Source organism: Zootoca vivipara, chromosome 16 (genome assembly GCF_965207765.1).
Source record: "Zootoca vivipara chromosome 16, rZooViv2.hap1.1, whole genome shotgun sequence".
In the NCBI taxonomy this organism is placed as follows: domain Eukaryota; kingdom Metazoa; phylum Chordata; class Lepidosauria; order Squamata; family Lacertidae; genus Zootoca; species Zootoca vivipara.
The window spans coordinates 16,767,186-16,783,129 of NC_142599.1; the positions used below are offsets into that span (position 1 = coordinate 16,767,186).

At 48.0% G+C, this 15,944-nt stretch overlaps 1 protein-coding gene across 1 annotated transcript; it reads left to right on the plus strand.

Moving 5' to 3' along the window:
• The first annotated feature begins 860 nt into the window (after positions 1–860).
• LRRC74B (leucine rich repeat containing 74B) lies at positions 861–13,769 on the plus strand. Its single transcript, XM_035099049.3, has 11 exons — positions 861–1,082; positions 2,565–2,721; positions 3,828–3,970; positions 4,291–4,423; positions 5,283–5,489; positions 9,463–9,572; positions 11,034–11,149; positions 11,255–11,333; positions 11,894–11,989; positions 12,452–12,568; positions 13,319–13,769. Exons 1-11 carry the CDS (start codon positions 876–878, stop codon positions 13,325–13,327), a joined length of 1,374 nt encoding a protein of 457 aa, XP_034954940.3. The 5' UTR covers positions 861–875; the 3' UTR covers positions 13,328–13,769.
• The last annotated feature ends 2,175 nt before the right edge of the window (positions 13,770–15,944 follow it).

The following is a 15,944-nucleotide window of genomic DNA, read 5'->3' on the forward strand; positions in this document are numbered from 1 at the left end:
GTCAACAAGGACGTGGCTGTTGTCTCAATGGGAGAACTGGGATCAGAACTGTAGAGATGGAAGGGATCCAAGGGTGATCTAGCCCAAACCTCTGCAATGCAGGAATCTCAACTAAAACATCTGCTTAAAAACCTCCAATGAAGGAGAGGTTTTTAAGCAGGTAGTCTGTCGGGGGCCCGATTTAGGTTTGATGAGGCCCTAAGCTACTGAAGGTAATGGGGCCCTTTATATGTCCAGCTGTCCTTTGTCAACAACAATTTGTCACTGTTTTTTGTGTTGAATATATGCCATATGGTAATTTAGGGACCTAACAGGTATCTAAAGCCCTTTGCACATGTTGCCATGCAACCAGCCCATGTAGAATGTAGGCACCCTATATATAGAAATGAGCCAACCAGTGATATTTTAGGGAGCAGGCTAGCAGGCGGGGCCCATGACTTACATCATAGGAGCCTACACAACACAAAACACTGTTGCTGTATGTAGGTTTTATTTTATTTTATTTGTTTTTTATTTTTTATTTTGGAAATGTACATCCAGGGGTTTTTTTTCCTTTAATTTTTTTTTTGGGGGGGGGCCAAGAGAGTGGGCCCCTAAACTATAGCTTGTTTAGCTTATATGTAAATCCGGCACTGAGTCCGTCCCACTGTCAAACAGATCTTACCAACCCCGAAACCCGCTTCCGAACGGATTACAATTTAAATTCGAAATAAGCCTCGTGGTTTCCGAGGGGGATTCGAACTCGATCCCCAGAGCAGCTCAGAACAAAGCTTCCAACCCCATATGACAGGGCGAAGCTTGGAAGCGACCTTTCGTCGCCCACAAATACTTGATAGGCTCGCTTCGTCACCTCCCCCGTCCAATCGGCTTCCGCGATGGCGGGCTGCTCCCGCCCCTCCCTTGCGCGACGCCGTTGCCACGGCAACCGGCGGGTAGACAAGGCCCGAGCCGCGCCGATGCCGAAGCTGCCGCTGCCGCTGTCGCCGGTGCCCGAGCAGGAGACCGACGTCGGGGATCGCCTTCCCAGTCGCGGTACTCCTGCTCCCGCTCGTCTGGGCAGCGCCGGCTCCGGCGGCTCAGCGGTGAGGAAAAAAGAACCGAGGAAGAAGGAGGAGCGGGGGGGGCATGCGGGCTGGTGGGCGGGGACTAGCGTGTGACGTTAACCTTGGGGGTTTCTGGGAATTGTAGTTCTAGAGCAGGGGTAGGCCACTTAAGGCCCGTGTTTGGGAAATGCCGGGGTTTGGGAAGCTAATGCAGCGCCTTTCTCTCAACGCGGCCGCTAAAAATAAGCAGCTAGGAAAAACCCACATGCAAAATGACAACACTTGTAGTATTCCTATAGCTCTGCTCTTTAGATGCGATTGGACTACAACTCCCATCATCCACAGCTGCCAGCATAGGCAAGATCAAGGATGAGCCAGTGCTGTGTAGTGGTTAGAGTGTTTGACTAGGACCCAGAAGGCCAAAGCTCATACTGTACTGTACCAATATTCGGCGTGTGAAGCTCATTGGGTGACCTTGGGCTAGTCACTCACTGCCAGCTTAGCCTACCTCACAGGGTTGTTGTGAAGATTAATTGAGCTCCTTGGAGAAAAAGGTGGGCTATGAATGCCGTGGGTTAGAGTGTTGGACTAGGTGAGATTTTAAAAGATTCAATCAATAAATCCAGCAACATCTGATTAGCAAAGCACTACAACTCCCATCATCCCTGGCCATTGGCCATGCTGGCTGGGGCTGATAGGCATTGAAGTCTAGCAGCATCTGGAAGCCAATCTTGCTTTAGAGCCCTCTTCCCCCAACTGATGCAACCTGTCCTACATTTATCCGATGAAAAAGGGGACATCCCTATTCCATAATGATAATTTTACTGTTTATACTCCACACATCCTACTGGGTTGCCCCACCCACTCTGGGCAGCTTCCAACATATATAAAAGCAGAATAAAACATTAAACATTTTTGCCTAAACTACTAAACGGTTGAGCCAAGAGATTTAATAAGAGGATACAATGTTATGTATTGTGATTATATGTAAAACTATAATAAAAAAATATAAATATGTAAAACTAATAAAAAAAATTAAAAAAAAAAGTTTTAAAAAAACTTCCCTGTACAGGATTGCCTTCAGGCGGCTCGGGGGTCCGATAACTCCGTACCCTCCAACATTTCTCGAATGAAAATAGGGACATCCTAAGGAAAAGCGGACATTCCCTGTTCAAATCAGAAACCGGGATGGCTTCTCTAAATCAGGGATGCCCCTGGAAAATAGCGACACTTGGAGGGTCTGGAAACCATCCAGATGTTTTGGGCAAGAACTCCCATAAGCCATAGCCACATGGCCATATGATGTTGGGGCTGATGGGAATTGTAGTCCAAAACACGTCCTCAGTAAGTCTGAACAGAAACAATGTCCTCCTGTGATTGTTCCAGTTCATCACTCAGCACTGGCTATTTGCTGTCATTGTTTTCAAATCAACTTTCTCCTTAGTTCCCAGGGTATGGGTAGGTGAATTTTGACATGACTACTTGCTTGGAGTAAAATCCTATCCATATGTCTTTCCTCAGACTTTTTCAAGGCCCACTGACGAGCCCCAGACTGTACATGAGGAAAGTGGTCCCTGTTACCCAGAGAATGCTGGGAATGATTCTGAAGAGGAGATGGAGGAGGAGGAAGAGGAGGAGGAAAGGGATGAAGACTGGGACACAGACCTTGAAATAGAAGGTATGGGTTAGAGCAGCGTTTCTCAACTGCTGTTCCCCGGCACACTACTGTGCCGCGAGACGCTGGCTGGTGTGCCGTGACGTGAGAAGGGCGATTTTGCAGCATCGTGGTCCCCTTTCGCTCTAGCTGCAGGAAGCCGGCCAGAGCCTCCCCTTTTTTTTTTGCAAATAAATTTTGGGAGGGAGACCGAGGGAAAGCCGCCCGCTTCTCTCTCACGCCGCTTTACGGCTGCTGAAACCCCCCCCCCAGAGAGAGCAGCACCGCCATACAGCGCCCAGGCTCCCTCCTCTCCCAAGGTAAAGGGATCCGCCGCCGAGAGTGGGAGGGGGGAGAGGGGGTGGGGGGAAGGAGGAGCGCAGGCGAGAGCTGGTGGGCAGAAAAGTTGGCCAAGTCGCGGCAAGGCGAGGCAGGCGCGCGGGGGCGCGAGCGCGCAGGTAGCGGCTCGCGAACTGCGAGGCGCCAACCCGGCAGCGGAGAGCTAGAGCGAGCGAGGAGGGAGCGCACACAGGCGCCGCCGCTGCTCTTCCAGCCCAGCTGCCATTCTCCCAACACTAAGCGCTCCCCTCTCCCCTCCTTCCTTTTATCCCACACCCCCATCTTTGCCTCGCTTTCTTCCGCCCTGCCTGTGGCCGCAATGAGCTTGACCCGCCGGAAAGCAATATTTGGCAAGTGTTTCTTACAGTCATAATTATAATATAGGGCGGCAAAGAGTTAATTTTTAAAACTTTTTTAATGGTGGTGTGCCTCGTGATTTTTTTCATGGAACAAGTGTGCCGTGGCCCAAAAAAGGTTGAGAAACACTGGGTTAGAGGAGAGGGATTGATGGCTGATCTGCGGCCCTCCAGATGTGCTTGGACTGCAGTTGCCATTGGCTAGGCTTCATTGGGTACGCTCTATTTCTAGAATTATGAGAGAGGGAGAAACAACTATTTCTCGCCTTGTGACATGCAATACATCTTTTGTGATTCTGAAGGTCATGATGCCCTTGGGTGGACTGTCTATCAACTGAGATGCTTTAATAGCTTGCCTTGCTTCTAAATAGCTTTCTTGCTTTGCAGAGTTATCCCTCCCTACATTGACTCTTTTTTTCTCCCTCCCAACATTAGATTCTAAGACATCTCATGATCCAACAGGAAAAGCCAAATATCTCAAAACCTGCCGGATGCAAGGCGTCGTTCCCATCTCGTATTTTTTACGCCACATGAAAGATTCTGAACTGACCCTGAAGCACTACGGCCTTGGACCCAAGGTATCAATTCCCAGCTGCCCCAGTAGGCTGGGCCGTTTTGGACTACAAGTCCCATCAGCCCAAGTGAGCGCTAGCTTTGATTGTCAAAGGCAGTAATGCTTTTGAATACCACAGGAGGGGAGAGTGCTCTTGTGCTCGGGTCCTGGGTGGCAACTGTGAGGACAGAAAGCTGGACTAGATGGGCCATTGGCCTGATCCAGCAGGCTCCTCCTATGTTCTTATGACCACAGCCATGTGTAAGAGCGTTGGAGGTCCCAATGGGACTTTGCCCTGATCCAGCGTAGATAATCCACGTATTTCTTCACTTTTCTGTATCTCAGGGAGCCATAGCTCTAGCTCCTTCCTTGGCGAACAACACATCCATTGTGAAGTTAAACCTGAGTGACAACTGGCTGAATGGAGATGGAGCAGCAGCGGTGGCCGAGATGTTGAAAGAAAATTGTTACATTTCAGGTGTGTCCCTTAATTTTGAGGTTTCAAGAAGGTCTTTGTAGCAAATACGTGGCAAAATAGAGGCCTTGTGACAGACAGGCCCGAGCTGCTTTTGCTGTGGAGGTTTTTTTTATGGTATAGCATGGTGTTTGCTGACCTAGCGTCCTCCAGATGTTTTGGACTACAATTCCCATTAGCCCCAGCCAGCACAGCCTCACACCCATCATATAGGCATGCTGGCTAGGGTGGATGGGATTTGCGGTCCCAAACATCTGGAGGGCACAGATTGGTGAAGACTGGGAAGAGTGGTTACCTATACTGTAATGTCAAGACTAGGACCTGGGAATCTAGGATTCGAATCCCCTGTTAGTCGAAGTTCTGTAGGTCTCCCTGAGCCAGTTTCTGTCTCTGTCTTCCATACCTCGCAGGGTTGTTAGGAAGATAAAACCAAACACTCTCTCATGAGCTGCTTGGAGACGAGGCAGGAAATAAATGTTACAAATAAATACAAATACAAGTGCCTAGTCCTCAGTGAGACCTAATAATGCAGTGGCAGAGCCCTAAGAAACCTATCCTCTCAGGGTTTATGTTCTGTATCCTGAGTGTGGTTATTCCTCCCCCCCCCCAGTGTCCATGAGATAATATAATTGATATCTTTATGGCAAAGTGGGATTAGGGGAGGTGATTTTCTCCTTTGAGGAGCTGTCAACACATTCAGTTTTTCAGAGGTGACCACTTCTTGACCTCCTCCGATCTGAGATTGTTCAAGGGACCAAGTGAAGGCACAGGAAAGGTGGAAGGGGAATGGGTCTGAAATGAGAGACGGTTTTTATTTTGTGGGGGTCGGGGGCTAAAAGTCTGTCTTGTTCTTCCCTCTCAGATGTTGATTTGTCAGAGAACAGGCTTGGAGTGAAAGGGGCGAAGGCTTTGTCCTCCATGCTTGGGGAGAATAGGACACTACTAACCCTGAAGCTCTCTGGAAATGAATTAGATGAGCGTGCAGCCAAATACCTAGCAGATGCTTTTGTGATCAACAACAAAGTGGAGTCCCTCGATCTGAGTCATAACATGCTTGAAGAGCTGGCAGGTAAAGCAGCTTTCCTTGCAAAGAAAGGCAGAGAACGGCCTTTGCCAACTTTGTGCTCTCCAGATGTTTTGGACTACAACACCCATCAGCCCCTGTCAACAGTAATGGCGCTGCCTGCTGAGGCTGGTGGAAGTCGTAGTCTCTCAAAAGAACTGGAGGGCACGAGGTTGATGGAAACTTAGTTGTTCTGAACTTCCCCTTTAAGAAAGAAGATATGGAGTGGGGGAACTTTTTCAACCCAAGGGACACATTCCCTTATAGGCCACCTGCCAGTGGTGGGTGGCGCTTGGAGCAAAAGTGGGTGGGGCTATGGGTGTGACTCCATCTGTACCAAACAGTACATTAAAGAAGCTGTATCATACCACTTTTAAACAGCCATGGCTTCCCCCACAAAATCCTGGGAGATGTAGTTTGTTAAGGGTTCTGAGAGCAGTTAGGAACCTCTATTCCTTTTTAAAAAAAATTGATTTGATTTTTCAGATAAAAATTTTACAATCATATATCAAACATAAATCATAACAACAAGATTCCAAGGAATCTCCTGGACTTCCATCTTCCCCTTTGTTGGTCCTATTATTAATCATTTCCTCCTGCATCTTTTATGATGATCCAAATCTTTTACATCTCCATTATATCCAAAATTCACCATTAAACTACAAGTGATAGTCAATCCCACTAACGATTTTAACTGTTTAACATAAGTTATAATTTTTTCCCATTCTTTATTACAATTTTGGTCTTCCTGATTTCTGATTCTTCTGGTCATTTTAGCCATTTTGGCATAGTCCATCAGCTTCATCTGCCATTCATTTCTGGTAGATGAAGCTTCCATCTCTGGGCAGGAAACCTCTATTCCTTTTCCAGAGCTACAATCCCCAGAGTTCCCTGGGAAGAGGGTTTGACTGTTAAACCACTCTGGGAATTGTAGATCTGGGAGGGGAATAGGAGATCTTCTACCAACCTGGCATCCTCCTGATGCTTTGTACCCCCTCCAAAAAAAGCTCCTGTCAGGCCCAGTCAGTACAGCCATAGGATGCTGTGACTGATGGGAGTTGTAGCCCAAAGCATTTTGAGGGCACCAGACTGGCAAAGTTTGTTTCAGTGACAATTAATATTTGATCAAGAAGCTGTGCTCTATTTACAGCTGAGAACTCACCTGCATATTTTTTCCAGTAAAGGGAGGTCCAGAAGGAAATATCACTTGATCTGCTTTTTTTTTTTTAGTTATTTGCAAATGTGTGCTAACAGCTGTCAATATTATTTTCCAGGGTGCAACAGCCATGATTGTTCCCTCCTCTCCCTCATCCTCTGTACCAGCTCCTGTTCTGCTATTTAAATTTCTGCACCACTCTTGATTTTTCTTGTGCTATAGTAGTCGCTGCCTCCTACTCATTCCCCTTTTGCTATTCTTACAGCTGCCTTTCCCTTGTCCTCGGCTCCTTCCCTGCTGATACTTGGCATTCTCTCCTTCGCCTCCCTCACTGAAGAAAACGGCTTTCTGTGGCTGATCAGGTCTTTCTCCCTTCCCATTTACCTTGTGATGAGGTCACAGGGAGTTGATGGAAAACAGGAGGGGACAGAGAGAGAGATTGAGAGAGAGAGAGCACAGGAAATAGAACAGTCTAAGCTGAGTGGAGAAAGAGAGAGAGAGAGAGACAGCGAGAGAGAGAGACAGAGACAGAGAGAGAGACAGAGAGAAAAAGGAAGAAAGGTAAGACTCAAAAGAGGTTTTAAAATTTATGTATTATTAATATTGTTTATTTATTTAGAGCATTTGTACCCCACTCCAAGCCAAAAAGACTTCCTGGATAAGACACCTACCCACAGGCTTACAATTTAAAAAGCCACATGCAATACATAAGGGAAAAAGGAAAACATACAGACAATAATAAAAATGATTTTCTGTACAAACAACATCGATGCAGTATCAAAAACTTTTAGGGCCTTGAGTTTATCGAGTATATGGAAAATAACTGTGTACAGCTGAAAACGCTGGCAGCATTAAGATAAATTCAACAGTGTGAATAATCTTTGATGAGTGTAATAATGGAAAACAGATTGGTATAGTTTTTGTAAAATATGCAAAGATATAAGATATGCAAAATGAACCACGGAAAGAGAAGAAGTTGTTGATATTTTAAGTATGTAAAAATATTTCTTTGAAATTGTAAAACAGGAAAGTTAATAAAAATTATATAGATAACAAAAAACTTTTAGGGCCTCGAGCTTGCACCAATTTCCTCCAAATACCTCCAAAGGCCCAAGAAAATTGGTATGTTTTTACTTAGAATCATAGAATTGTAGAGTTGGAAGAGACCACGAGGGCCATCCAGTCCAACCCTCTGCCGAGCAGGAAACACCATCAACGCATTCTTGACATATGCCTGTCAAGCCTCCGCTTAAAGACCTCCAAAGAAGGAGACTCCAGCACACTCCTTGGCAGCAAATTCCACTGCCGAACAGCTCTTACTGTCAGGAAGTTCTTCCTAATATTTAGGTGGAATCTTCTTTCTTGTAGTTTGAATCCATTGCTCCGTGTCCGCTTCTCTGGAGCAGCAACCTTTCTCCCTCCTCTATATGACATCTTTTTATATATTTGAACATGGCTATCATATCACCCATCAACCTTCTCTTCTCCAGGCTAAACATACCCAGCTCCCTAAGCCGTTCCTCATAAGGCATCGTTTCCAGGCCTTTGACCATTTTGGTTGCCCTCCTCTGGACACGTTCCAGCTTGTCAGCATCCTTCTTGAACTGTGGTGCCCAGAACTGGACACAGCACTCCAGGTGAGGTCTGACCAGAGCAGAATACAGTGGTACTATTGCTTCCCTTGATCTAGATGCTATACTCCTATTGATGCAGCCCAGAATTGCATTGGCTTTTTTAGCTGCTGCATCACACTGCTGACTCATGTCAGGTTTGTGGTCTACCAAGACTCCTAGATCCTTTTCACATGTATTGCTCTCAAGCCAGGTGTCTCCCATCCTGTATTTGTGCCTTTCATTTTTTTTGCCCAAGTGTAGTACTTTACATTTCTCCTTGTTAAAATTCATCTTGTTTGCTTTGGCCCAGTTGTCTAATCTGTTAAGGTCATTTTGAAGTGTGATCCTGTCCTCTGGGGTATTAGCCACCCCTCCCAATTTGGTGTCATCTGCAAACTTGCTCAGGATGCCCTCAAGCCCACTTCACAGCAGAATCCCCAAACAGTAGTTTCCATCCACCTGACTGTCCAGAGGGAGAAAGTTCCACAGGTCTGGTGCCATGAAAGAGAAAGTCCTACCTCAAAATGTGGACTAAAATCACCAATGGAGAATAAGGGCACCCCCTGTCACCTGACCACAGCTGGAAGAGTCAGGGTGGAAGAGCATTCCTACCTTCCCCATCCAAATTAACACACACCAATCCACCAGGAAAGTCTCATCTGCAAGCCTTATCCTTTGGTTTTGTTTTTTTTTATTTGGTGGAGCACCTGCAATCCCCTGGAATGCAGGAATCACAGCTAAAGCATCCATGACAGGTGGCCATACAATCTCTTGTTAGCGTTCCTTTTGGTTGGAGAGTCATGGAAGCTGCTTTCTTTTCTCCAAGGTGCAGAAATCTGAAGTCCATGAATTCCTGCATTGTAGGGGGTTGGACTTGATGTCTCTTTGGGTTCCTTCCAACTCTGCAATTCTACGATTCTTTGAACTCCCCTGAGTTTTTTGTTTCATACATACCTGCTTCCTGCAGAATGCTTTCTCTTCGCTTGTGGTTTCTACTCGTCTCATCCTTCCCCCTTTTCTGCTCCATGGAGAGAGAGATCAATAGCGTGGGGGATATTGGGTCATGCTGATCTCCAATTGTGAGATTTCCAGCTCCCTAAGTCAGGGGGCACATTGGCAAAGATTGGAGGGGGTCCTTCTGGATGTTGCGGTTGCTCTTAGCAAAGGCTTGTGCTTCTAGGCCCATTTCTTGTGTTCTGCATTTAACCAGGCGTGGTTCTTGGAGCAGCGATTGCAGAAAACGTCGGCCTGAAGGAGCTTGATCTCAGCTGGAATCACTTCCGGGGCAAAGGAGCAGTTGCTATTGCCAAAGGCTTAGGGGTAGGAGAACTGCCTAATTACAGTTAGGCTACAGTTGTAATGTCATGTCTTAAGCATCTGTTCTGCATTTAGGTCTCAGGTTAAATCCCCAGCATCTCCAGGCAAGAAGGCTACTTCCTGAAATCCTGGAGAGCTGTTGATAATTCTGACCTAGCTGGACCAGTGGTCTGAAGTTTGTAGTCCGAGTAGAAGCCCCTGCTTTGCTTGCAGAAGTTCTCTGCTTCGTTCCACAGCAGCATCCCCAAGTACAGTGGTACCTCAGGTTACAGACGCTTCAGGTTACAGACTCCGCTAACCCAGAAATAGTACCTCGGGTTAAGAACTTTGCTTCAGGATGAGAACAGAAATCAAGCAGTGGCGGCGTGGCGGCAGTGGGAGGCCCCATTAGCTAAAGTAGTACCTCAGGTTAAGAACAGTTTCAGGTTAAGAACGGACCTCCAGAACGAATTAAGTTCTTAACCCAAGGTACCACTGTAGAGCCAGAATGTCCTCCTGCCTGAAACCTTGGAGAGCTACTGTCAGTCAGTGTTGCCAATACTGAGCCTGATTCAGTACAGGTCAGCTTTCCATGCTTCTTGCCACTGAAAATATATTCTCGCCAGTGCATGAAAACGCCTTGTGCCATGTTCAAAGGGATGCTTTGGTTCTCGCTGTTCCAAATCCTTCCAGATTACAGCATTCCTATTTCCTTATTAAAAGCTTAGGAAAGTCTGTTTATGCGTCTCTGTTGTGAACACAGCAAGGCAACCCCAGCTGGCCCCTGGCGTAAAGAAATCAGGAGTGGGGAGGACCTTAGCACATTGCCACATTCTGTTTCAAAAAGGTTGGAGGAGGCGGAGGAGGAGACTTAAGCAAAACTATTCTTCCTTTCTGGATCAAAATAGACCGATCTGAGTGATTGGGGTGGCAACTTGCTCAGCGAGTGCCAGGATGCCCTGAGACCCACCTCCCTCCAATGTAATAATTTTTATTTTATCTTATTTGCCAGATTTTTTACCCACCCTTCACCTTAAGGTCTTAGGATGGGCTACATCGTTACAAAAGCACAAGTTTAAACAATTTGCAGTCAAGCAGAGTGGGCCCTAAAAATGTGCATCTCGGATGTCATATGACTAAAGCTGTACAGTGAAAATGCCAGATGCACTTCCATGGGGAGGGAAATCCACTGCATAGGAGCATTCCCTCTCATGGGCTGCCAAGCTTAGTACACAAGAGGGTCTGGAAGGAAGAAGGTGGTCTTTTAGATATTTCAGATCTGTTTAATCCTAGAGTGTCTGAGCAGGTAGGACATCAGAACATCAGAAGAGGCCTGCTGGATCAGGCCAATGGCCCATCCAGTCCTGTTCTCACGGTGACCACCCAGATACCTGTGGGAAACCCTCAAAAATGTTGAACCCAGAGCCCCAGAGGGTTTCCCCACCCAGAGCTTTGCTAAGGCTGCCTCCCTCCTTCCCTCCTCAGGGCAACATCTTCCTTCGGGTGCTGGACCTTTCGTACAACGGCTTTGGCAACGGCGGAGCGGCTGCCCTGGGTGAGGCCCTGAAAGTCAACAACGTGCTGGAGGAGCTGAACATTGGGTAAGCGTGCTCAGCATCCAGGTTCCGCTTGGCATCCTGGGTAGATCAGAGAGAGATAAGAGAAAGGGAAACGAGACGGTTGAGATGGTTTCCTCTTCTTCTCAGGAACAATCGTATTTCTCTGGAAGGAGCCCTCTGCCTAGCTTTGGGCCTGAAAGAAAACAAAACCCTGAAGATCTTCAGCGTAAGTTGCTTTTCAGAGAGTGTCTGATCCTCTAGTGCAGGAATGGGGAAACTGTGGGCAGTGGTAGACCTTGGGGGTCTCTATTTCAGTGACGCCAACATTCTGTGATCCCCGCTTCTTGCAATCCATTCTAAATAATATTTGTGGTGCCCCGAGGCTCTGTGCCCAGTGCGACTGAACCGATCGCCCTCCCCAAATCCGCCTCTGCTGTGGGCCTCCAGGTGTGGTTAGATATCCAACTCCCATCAGCCCCAGCAGGCAATGTCAGGGATGATGGAAGTTAGAGCCAGCAGCTTTTGGAGAGCCACATGTTATCTGATCTAAGAAGTAGCGTTCCATACCACATGCAAAAGATGGAGGAATTCCTCTAGAGAGAAGAGAGATTGCTTCTTCTACAATCGGGGAAAGTCTGCGACCCTCGCCAGGTGTCATTGGACTCCGTCTCCCATCAGCCCCAGCAGGCAGCATTGCCAATGGCATCTGGGAGTCCAGTTACCCAGCCCTGTTCTTAGTGCTTTGCCCTAAACAAACCCGGCATGTTTCTGTTCTGTGACCTGCAGGTGGCCAGGAACCCCATTCAGAGCGATGGCTGCATTGGGATCCTCAAAGCCCTCCAAGCAAATCCTAGAGCTGCCTTGGAAGTCTTGGATTTTTCAGTAGGTATCAGTCAGTCAGTGGTTGGAAGAGAGGTGTGGTGTGCTTGTGATGTAGTGGCCCAATCTTCACCAGCCTGGTGCTCTCCAGTGTTGTGTTGTGTTGTGTTGTGTTTTGTGTTGTGTTGTGCTGTTTTTACTAGATCTTTCAGCAGCTCCACGGTCGCACAACCACACTGAGGCCGCTGGGAGTTGTAGTCCAAACCATCTGGTACAGGCACCATCTTGGCAACGTGGGATTGGAGAAATATTTATGTACGCAGTGAATCTTCTCCAACAAGTCCATGCAGGGACTGGTGTGCCCTGAGGACAGCACTTTGAATAGAGGTTCACATTTCATAGAAACCTAGGCTATAACTGCACAACCTGGATTGGCTGGAGCCCCTGCCACACACCTCTTTGAGAACCGTCTCCACCATGCTCTTGATGTGGGAATGGAGAGGGTATCTTTTCTGTCCTTTTCAGGAGATTGTCGTCAAGCAGGACTTTGCAGGGCTTTGCGATGGCGTCCAGGTAATTTTCCCGAGCCTTCAGATCAAGCACAACTGGAGCAGCCGCTCGTTCAAAACAGACCCGTCTAAGGTACAGAAAGCCAAACCCCTCTGCTGGGCTGCAGGGTCTTTTTTGATGGCTCCCGGTGGGTTCTCATCATCCCGTTGCTGCCTCTGATCAAATGGGTTTTTCTAGCATTAAAAAAAAGCAAAACACAGAACCTCCTGAACTGCAGGAGACAGAAGAGGAGAAAGGGGGGAAAGGGTGTCCCAAGAACAACAATGCCCCTAGCACACCTTCAGCTCTCGGGGGGGGGGGGGGGACGACGACCCAACTATCCTCAGCCATTGAGCAAAATCCCCGGGGGGCGGGGGGGATAGGGGAAATAATGCAACATTTCCCCCCAAAAGCATTTCATTTGTTCTCCAGACCCTCCCTCCCTCCACTAACTGGACAACATATGGCAGTGTAATAGATATTGGAAGTGGCATTTGAAGCAGTGGTCGCTCTCAAGGACCCCATATGGTTAGCCTAACTTTCTCCACCCCCATTGACTCCTGGGGCATGTCTCCCAGTTCTTTAGTCCAGAGACATAGGGGTCATCTCCTTCAACTCCCTACAGTGCTGGTCAGCACTGGTCCGCCTTGTCTGCACTGGGTTTCTACAGCTGGCCCCGGGACTCTCACACGGCACATTGGTGGATTTTAGGCCCGGGATTTCTCTCCAAGTGCCATTAAGCCAAATCTGGTGCTTCGCAACTTCTTGGCTGGGGAAAATTGTGGGAACAAGAGCGATGCCAGAGAGGATTGCCACTGACTTATGGGATCCTTCTTTTTGTAGGTTTTCTGAGAAGACACCCCAGCTATGGACAGCTCTGGGAAGGATTGCTCATCTTTCCTTCCTTGGCTACCTGCAAAGTGAGGAAGGAGCCCATTAGGGGACCCTCTGCGCTTCCATTTGCTGACAAATAATGGTGTGTGTGTGAGAGGGGGGGGGCTGTGCTGTTTCTCCCCGTCTTTTAGCATCTGTTAAAAACACTTTCGTTTAGACAGGGCTACTCAGATGTTTAGAAGTTCGATGTGATTTTTAATCTGCTTTTGATCTATTGCTATTTTAACTTTTTGAAAGTTGTAAATCATTGCTGTTAATATTTCTTATCCATAACATTATCATTTTGTCCTCTTTGTAAATTGCTTTGAGGGTTTTTGGTTTGTTTCCTTTTTTAGAATCGAGAGGTGTATACATTTTTATGCATAAAAATAAACTCGCAGCCAAGGAACAGGAAAAAAAACCCTTTATATTAATTGGCTTCTTTGCCACAAGCTGTTGCACAGAGCATAGTCACAGCATGACAGGCGAAGACAGTAGCAAGGAGGGCAATAATCCCCACTGCTATGAATCTAGTGATGGGGGCAAGCAAGCAAATGTCAGAGCACGGAGCAAAACAGCAGGCGCTGCCCGCCTGGGATTCACCAGCAAACCAGTGTAACAAAACCCAGCTTCCAGCGTCTCATAAGCAGCTGCACAACCTCCATCCATCTGTGGGTGAGAGCAAGAAGAGACTTTTGCTCTCCGGGCTTCCATTGCCAGCAATCGGCTAGAAGAAAACCCTGCCTTCCTTCTCAGGACCTCTCTTGGCCTTTCAGTGTTTTTGCCCTGACCTCTGAGACAACAGAAGCTGATGCATCCAAGAGTCAGCGTGAGCAACAAGTAAGTGAAGCCACCCCTGATGGCGTGTCTGGCACAGCGGCAGCGGAGGTCCCCAGGCAAACTATTTTATACGGGAAAGATTGGCCCTTGGGATCTGCTTCTGGGAAAGCCAAATGCACACAGGTGAACACAGCCTGACAAAGTCGGGCTGGCAGGGGGCGGTGAAGGGCAGTTGCCGTGCTCAGATTCATGCTAAGCAGTTGAGCAAATACTCCGACGGTTTTTTGGAGAAGGAGGGCAGCTTCATGAGAGCAGGGAGGCCGTTTTGAGATTCCTAAGCAGCCTGCGGCCTGTGCTGTGGCAGGAGATTTGGCCCTGAGTTAGTGTGTGACCCGGTGGGCGGCAGTATAAACGGTCCTTTTAAAAAGGCTGTGAAAACTTTGCAAGTCTGGTGCCCTCCAGATGTTTGGGGCTATAATTCCCGTCAGCCCCAACCTCCATACCCATTATGGACTATAACTCCCATCAGCCAACATGCAGAGGCATACCTAGGCTACCCTTGGTAATCGGTGCTCCCCACGCATCTTTAGAAATAAATACATGACATAATTCAGTAATCACAAATGACTCTTAAACTGGGTGTTTTTAACAGCACAATCCTATAAATGTCTACTCAAAAGTCAATCCCACTGAGTTCAATGGGGCTTACTCCCAGGAAAGTGGGTACACAGGACTGCAGCTTAAATCTGGCAAGCCAGAGGTAGGGACTTTGGACAATAATTCGCTTGCCTTCCTGTTACTTCTGGCAAGGTGCCAGCAGAAAGGCAGTAACTCGGAGGTTGCGCCCCCAGTGCACACTTTACTTGGAAACAAGTGTCCTGGACCGCTGGGAGGCATCAGCTGGGGGACCCCCAAGGGAAGAAGGCTCAGGTCCTGAGGAGTGGTGGTGGGACAACAATGAATGGTCAGGGGGAGGAGACTGGGAAGAGGCAACAGGGCTTGGTGAGAGGAAGAGTTGGCAGAGAGAAGCCCAGAATCAGAGGCAGAAGCTGAAGTGGGTGACGGGGAGAAGGGAGGCCAAGAGGCAGAGAGGAGTAAGGCTGGTGAAGAGTCCCTCCTGCTGTGACAAGCTCCCTCCCCACCTTGTCTCCCAGAACCAGAAGAGAGCTGAAACAGGCAGAACAGTGGCAGGCTGCACCCGGGCATAGTCTCTGGTTGCTTGGGAAAAGCCGTGGAGTGGAGGGGACTTTCAATCTTTGATACATGGGGCCAGACCTACTGGGGATGAGCTGCTATGCTTATCAGGCCTGACACTTGTCCGACTCTGAAAATTGTGTTTTTGCTAGGAACAAGTTAACTCCCACTTTGCCAGTGCAACTTACAGCCGGCTGGTTCTTTGACATTAAGTCGACGACCTTTGCTTTCTGGGTTAAATCCGCAGCGGCACTTGCCCCAGAAATTGGTCGAGGCGGGAAAGAAACCAAGGAAAAGCAACTCGGCTGTGCTAAATGAAGAGCCTCGCCTGACATTTCTTAGCCACCACATCAGCTGAAAGTCCATTCTGGGAGCATGCATGGGAATGGAGGGTGGGACACGGTGTCTCTGCTAGGACAGAGGGCCAGGCAGAGGTGTTCTCATGGGGAGCCCCACTGCACAAACTAACCGCCAGCGCTGCCATCTGACTGGGAAGGAAGCTCTGCAAGGCTGCTGTGACGGCATCCAGATTCCTCTTTCAAGGCGCTGAGAGAGATGCCATTTTTGTGTCCCCTCTCTCTGCCTGTGCAGTTGGCAGGGGCCAACCTGGCCAATCCCTAGG

What these genes read in the sequence shown, in the direction of transcription:
- LRRC74B (XM_035099049.3), top strand. Translation starts at nt 876, where the DNA reads ATGGCGGGCTGCTCCCGCCCCTCCCTTGCGCGACGCCGTTGCCACGGC. An exon ending in CATGCTTGAAGAGCTGGCAG is followed by an intron (nt 5,490 to 9,462) that starts GTAAAGCAGCTT and finishes GCATTTAACCAG; the next exon opens with GCGTGGTTCTTGGAGCAGCG. An exon ending in CTGGAGGAGCTGAACATTGG is followed by an intron (nt 11,150 to 11,254) that starts GTAAGCGTGCTC and finishes TCTTCTTCTCAG; the next exon opens with GAACAATCGTATTTCTCTGG.